The 5,665-nt window shown below is 47.2% G+C and overlaps 1 protein-coding gene across 1 annotated transcript in view; it reads right to left on the minus strand.

Annotated features, from left to right (window-relative positions):
- Nucleotides 1-536: 536 nt before the first annotated feature.
- LAMC1 (laminin, gamma 1 (formerly LAMB2)) overlaps nt 537-5,665 on the minus strand; it is a gene marked incomplete at its 5' end in the record, with an annotated part of 25,094 nt that continues 19,965 nt past the window's right edge. Inside the window, 8 exons of the mRNA XM_010148535.1 lie at nt 537-1,366; nt 1,802-1,901; nt 2,384-2,542; nt 2,769-2,968; nt 3,326-3,440; nt 3,866-4,015; nt 4,885-5,029; nt 5,225-5,362. Coding sequence (XP_010146837.1) covers nt 1,110-1,366; nt 1,802-1,901; nt 2,384-2,542; nt 2,769-2,968; nt 3,326-3,440; nt 3,866-4,015; nt 4,885-5,029; nt 5,225-5,362 — 1,264 coding nt within the window. The remainder of the gene's footprint in view (nt 1,367-1,801; nt 1,902-2,383; nt 2,543-2,768; nt 2,969-3,325; nt 3,441-3,865; nt 4,016-4,884; nt 5,030-5,224; nt 5,363-5,665) is intronic.

A 5,665-nucleotide genomic window follows, 5' to 3' on the forward strand; every position in this document is an offset into this window, starting at 1 on the left:
GAGGGCACTAGGAAACTCCAGCTCTTTCTGCCAGCTTAAAAAGAGGCAAAAGGCGAGAGCAATGCCAGGAGATACGAAAATGCCACTCTGCCCCTCCAGCAAGATGGGGAGACAGACCTTTCCATTTCCACCTGCACATCCTCTTCCTTCCCCACCCAAAGACATTCGGCATGAAGGCCAGGGCAGCTGTCAGAGCTCTCTGGATGGCAGCTCTCCTCTTCCGCAAGACTTTCCCTGCTTGAGCAAACTCATCTGTCAATCAGACACTTGTAGCCTGAAAAAAAGATCCTCTGGCCATTCAATAGCAACACCTACAGAGAAGAACACAGCTCATGGCTTCCACGCTCCCCAGCGGGCAGCTGCTTACAGACCGGACCCAAAACCTCTCCACAGACCAGGAGCAGGGCTGGCAAGGCCTACCACTCTACCAGTATCCCAGTATCTTCCCAAAGAGCTCCTCTCAGAGGCTGCATTTTTCTCAGTGATGCATCATCACAGAAAGCACTTCAGAAAGAGGTTTCGGCTGTTTCGTCAAAGGCTACCAACGCTGTCGACTGGCCACTAGTTAACAATTTAAAAAAAATAAATTCACAGGGTTAGAAGTTGGGAAGAGGGATCTGAGTGAGTGCAGCTATACTGGCCATTACAGTAATACTTTGGTAGCCATCCCCTTCCTTCATAGGGACAGAGAGCTCCGGGCCAGAGGATTTTACAGTCGAGAGGAGAAAAGAGGAGAGAAGTAGGGTTAGTTTTGCCTTGCTGTAGACAGCTCACATGGTTATTTCTCAACCACAGTATAAAGAGTCCAAAGCATCTCTCATCCTTGCGCTAATCAAAGGGAAACTGTGTCTGTGAGAGGGGCAAAGGCGGAGTGCTCAGGAAGACAGTTTATATAAAAAACCCTTTGATGCCCAAAGACGGATATTTAATTTGCTTCTTTAAAAAATAAAAACAAACAACTTTCAACTTATCCTGATTCGAAAAGAAAACAGTGGCTGCGAGCAGCAAAGAGTTGGGGATTTGAAGAAGGTAATGTGTGTTAAGGCACTCCACAGCCAAACCATCGCTCCACTGCTCACCGGGGGAATACCCCCCACCCCAGTGCACCCTCAGGGTTTCTCAATGGACGGGGTGTTAAAACAGCCAGATGGCAAGGTCTTCTTGATGTCTTCCAGGTTGCTAATGTCCTTCAGGATCTCTTCAATGTCCCTGTTGTAGGCCTGTATTGCGTCATCTTGCTTCCTGGCTTCTCTCTCTAGGAAGGAGACTTTCTGGTCCAGGTCGCTATCTTTCATCTGGTCTTTGGCACTGTTCAGGGTACCCTCAATCTCATTCAGTTTGTTCAAGTCCACCGTCTCCAGTTGCCCTGAAAAGCCAGAAGCAATCAGTCAAGTTCATTAAGCAAAAGCCTTTGATATGCTGGTTTTGGGTGCTTGCACAGCTGAGCCCCTACCGAGATCTCCATCAGGCCACCTCTGCCTTAGAAACAGCATTCAGAACAGGAGCGAACGGGTTACACCTTCACTGCCTTAACAAACGTCCTCAGCTCAAAGAAAAGCAGTACTGAACATGGCACAAGCAGCTTTGGGGCTACCCCAGGGGTGAAAAAAAACTTAACAAAACCCTTGCTGAAAACACACAAAACTCCGTTTCTAGAAGTGAACGGATCCACTTGATTCCTGGCACAGCACCGGCAGGGAAGCCAGCACGCCAAGCCAGCTGCGTGCACCGCAACTTCAGGCAGCAGGAAAACATGCACAGGTGTAAGGCACATTAAGGCCTGACATCTATTAGGCCTCACCTAATTGATCCAGCAGGTCATTAATGACAGCAAGCAAGCTGTTCACAGAGTTCTTCGCTTTTCTTGCGTTGTCTTCTGCCTCCTGGGCAGCCTGTGAGGCCTGCAGGGTAGTAAAAAAAAAAAAAGAGAACACAAGGCGGCTGTTGGCTCTCACCGGCCCAAGAATTAGTCACACACATCCCTGGCTCCTCTCTCCTCTGCGCTGAGACCTGTATCACAGCACCAGCAAAGACTAACAACCTCCAAACAATCACTTTTCTCATTATTTAAGGATGAGGATCCCTGATAACTGAGCGGGATGTTGCAGAAAACGTCAGAACAGTCAATAGGGCTACAGTCAGGTTTCAGGTAAAGAAAAGTGTTGCATTAAGAAAAGAGTCTCTGTAATTCTAGCATGGAAGCTACGCTAATGCAGCCAGAGGAGCTCCTTTGCTTGTCTCATGTTTTCAATCCCACTTGAAACTTGGAGGGGACTGGCTGGACCCAGTGCTGTCTTCACATGAGGACAGCAGGAGAAAAGCTCGCATCGCCTGGACAGCGGGAAGAAGGCAGCTTCTTGCCACTGCTGCCACCATTACTTACCATGCCTGCCATCATCATATCCTGCTCAGCATCATCCTGCTTCTGCTTCAGCTCTTTTTCTGCATCCTGTAGCTGCTTCATCATGTCATCCACTTCTCTGGCCAGCCCCGTCACATCAGCGAAAGTCTTGTCAGCTTCAGCTTTGGTAGCAGCAGCACTCTACAGCCAATAAGGGGAACAGGGTGGAAAAAAGCTGGTGAAGGTGCAGAACTTCCCTCAATCCTTTTCGTCAAAATGTACCAATTTCCTACCATGCCACATTCAGCATTCCCTAGCGGGGAACACAGCAGAAAGCACGTCAGCAGTAAATGCTGGAGCAGAGGATTTAATGCAGTTACACACCAGTATCGCAGAGGGGGTGGCTTCAGAACGATGAAGAACTCACCTTCTGAACAGAACTGGCAATTTTCTCAGCATCATCTGCTTTAGTCTTGGCTTCGCGGGCATCAGCAGCAGCATTGCCAAGTGCCAGCTCCGCCTGGCGTGTCTTATTGTTGGCTTCGGCTATGGTCTGGGTAATGGCAGGAATCTTTTTCAGCGCCTCCTCCGCCGCTGTCTTGTTATCATTCACCCGCTTATCAAAATCTATGAAAGGGCAAACCAGAATCTTAGCACTTGCTCCAGAAGAACCTTGGGATGCTTCTTTGTCCAAGCTACCCAGGCTTCGTCACCTTGACGTCAGAGGGATGAAGAGCAAACTGGAGGGGAGGGGGGCTAATATGCTGGCAGCTATCCCTATTACACATCTTCTGATGCTAAAGAAGGAACTTAAAAGTAGGTTTCTAGTAACTGAAAACAATTTCTTTTTCTTTAAAGGAAAAAAAGCAGAAGAATCCACCTGACACTCACGTACTGGCGATAGCATGGCCCCTTCAACTGAGATGATCTGCTGCCAAGCCACTTGTCACAAAGGAATTGAAGGACTCACTGCTTTCTGTTTACCTTTCAGGTTGCTGAGAATGGTATTAGCCTCCTGTAGTGTGCCATTGCCCTTCCGAGCAGCTTCTTCAGCCAGGGCTTTCGCCGCATCTGCTCGAGCCAAGAGCTGGTCTGCAGTCTAAGGAGACGTGACACATTATCAACACGTATCTTACCTTTTGCAGGATGATCACCTACGTGTACCAAAAAAGCACTGCTCAGCCCGAAATGCCAACACCATACAGAACAGCATTCATCCCTGAGTGGCCACACTTCTCCTGCAACCAGGTGAATTTTACGTACTGTTGGAATACTGTTCTGAATACATAGACAACACCACACCTGGCAAACATCTCCTGTTCTCCCATACAGCCTCAATGCCTTTTACCAGCTTTTTGCATCTCCTTCCTAGGACCACTCCAGTATTCTCATAAGTAACAAGCAGCACTAAGGTACCACTGAATAAGAGCAAATCTTTCACACCTGGCCAGGTACTTTGTTTGCCTTTTTTTTTTTCTTTCTTTTTTTACCAAGGAACAAAAGCTTGCACAAAACACAACTGACCTGCTGCTCCGTCTTCCCTTTCTCCAAGAGGTTCTTTACTTCGAGCTCCTTCCCCTTCATGTCTTCTCTCAAGTCCTCATAATCTTTCAGCTTCCTGGCAATTAGCTGATCTAACTCCTCTGCTTCCTTCTTGATCTTATTTGCTTTGTTCTGCAGGTGGAAATCAGAAACAAAAGCAGATTCCTGAACGGTGGCAACAGGTGGAAAAACACAGTATAGTTTATAATGGTCAGGCAAAAGTTATGACAGGTTCCCATCTCTTACAACTACAGTTGTAACTTTGCCTTCTAAGCTCCAAATACCACAAGGGTCAGTGCAATGAAGGACAGAGGTTGCAGAGAGTTACATGTGCAAAAAAAAAAATCTACTGCACTACAGTGAGCACAGGAGAGGGAGCAGTTCTGCAGGCTTCAGAGGGAACTGAAATTTCTGCAGTTGTCTGTTCAGTCCAAGATGTTTTTCTGTCCTTCAGAGACTGGGGGAGGTGGGGCTTTATGTGTGTAGTTTCCAGCATGCCAAGTCTCCTGCATAAAAGCTGAAGTGCACAAGTCTGGATTATGCCTAGGCATACAGGAAAAAAAAAAGAATTCCACAGACTGTTCTTATGAGGAGGAACATTAGCAGAGCACATGCAAGGAACGTCAGCAACCTAGCACACTTACGATGCTTGTCCTCACTGATCTTTAGAAAATGCTGGGCATGATGCTTCCTGCACATACCTCTAGCCCCATGGAATCCACGGTAGGCAGACTGGTGAGATTAGCGTAGATCTGCAGGGCTCTGTTTCCAGCTTCCTCAGCCTCTGCAAGCACCTTGTTTCTCCTGCATAAAAGCTGAAGTGCACAAGTCTGGATTATGCCTAGGCATACAGGAAAAAAAAAAAGAATTCCACAGACTGTTCTTATGAGGAGGAACATTAGCAGAGCACATGCAAGGTATGTCAGCAACCTAGCACACTTACGATGCTTGTCCTCACTGATCTTTAGCATCATGCTGGGCATGATGCTTCCTGCACATACCTCTAGCCCCATGGAATCCACGGTAGGCAGACTGGTGAGATTAGCGTAGATCTGCAGGGCTCTGTTTCCAGCTTCCTCAGCCTCTGCAAGCACCTTGTTGGCCTGTTTCTCTAGGTCTCGAGAAATGTTCCTTGCTTGATTATACCTAAAAAACCCCAAAGATCCAGTTATGCTACACTTTTTTTTTTGTAGAATTGAACTTACCAGGGGAGTAGAGAGGTTAAGAAACTGAGAGACAACTCCCATAAAACCCAATGCATACAACGCTACAGAAGGCATCTTAGTTTTATGCACTGCTCTAAAGCCAGGAAATAAACACAATTTTCTATTACTGACTCACTTCTGATTGAGCTCATCAATGTCACTTGCAGTTTGGTTTTCTCCAGCCAGGGTCTTCAGCAGCAGCTGATACGCTTCTGTGGAAGTATCATTTGCTGCTTTGGCTATGCGAACAATCTCATCAGCTTCTTTCTTGTGTCTGGACAAGATGACGGAAGAAAAACAGTGCCATGAGAATTGTCAACCAGTGGTTTCTAACCTCAACTTCAGATTTTATTCTCTTACATTTCCTTCCTTCACCCAGATTTACATATGGAGAATCATAGAACAGTTTGGGTTGGAAGGGACCTTAAAAGATCATCTAGTTCCAACCCCCTTGCCATGGGCAGGGACACCTTGCACTAGACCAGGTTGCTCCAAGCCTCATCCAGCTTGGCCTTGAGGACATCCAGGGATGGGGCATCCACAACTTCTCTGGGCAACCTGTGCCAGTGCCTCACCA

Source organism: Eurypyga helias, unplaced genomic scaffold (assembly GCF_000690775.1).
Source record: "Eurypyga helias isolate BGI_N326 unplaced genomic scaffold, ASM69077v1 scaffold14213, whole genome shotgun sequence".
NCBI classification, from domain to species: domain Eukaryota; kingdom Metazoa; phylum Chordata; class Aves; order Eurypygiformes; family Eurypygidae; genus Eurypyga; species Eurypyga helias.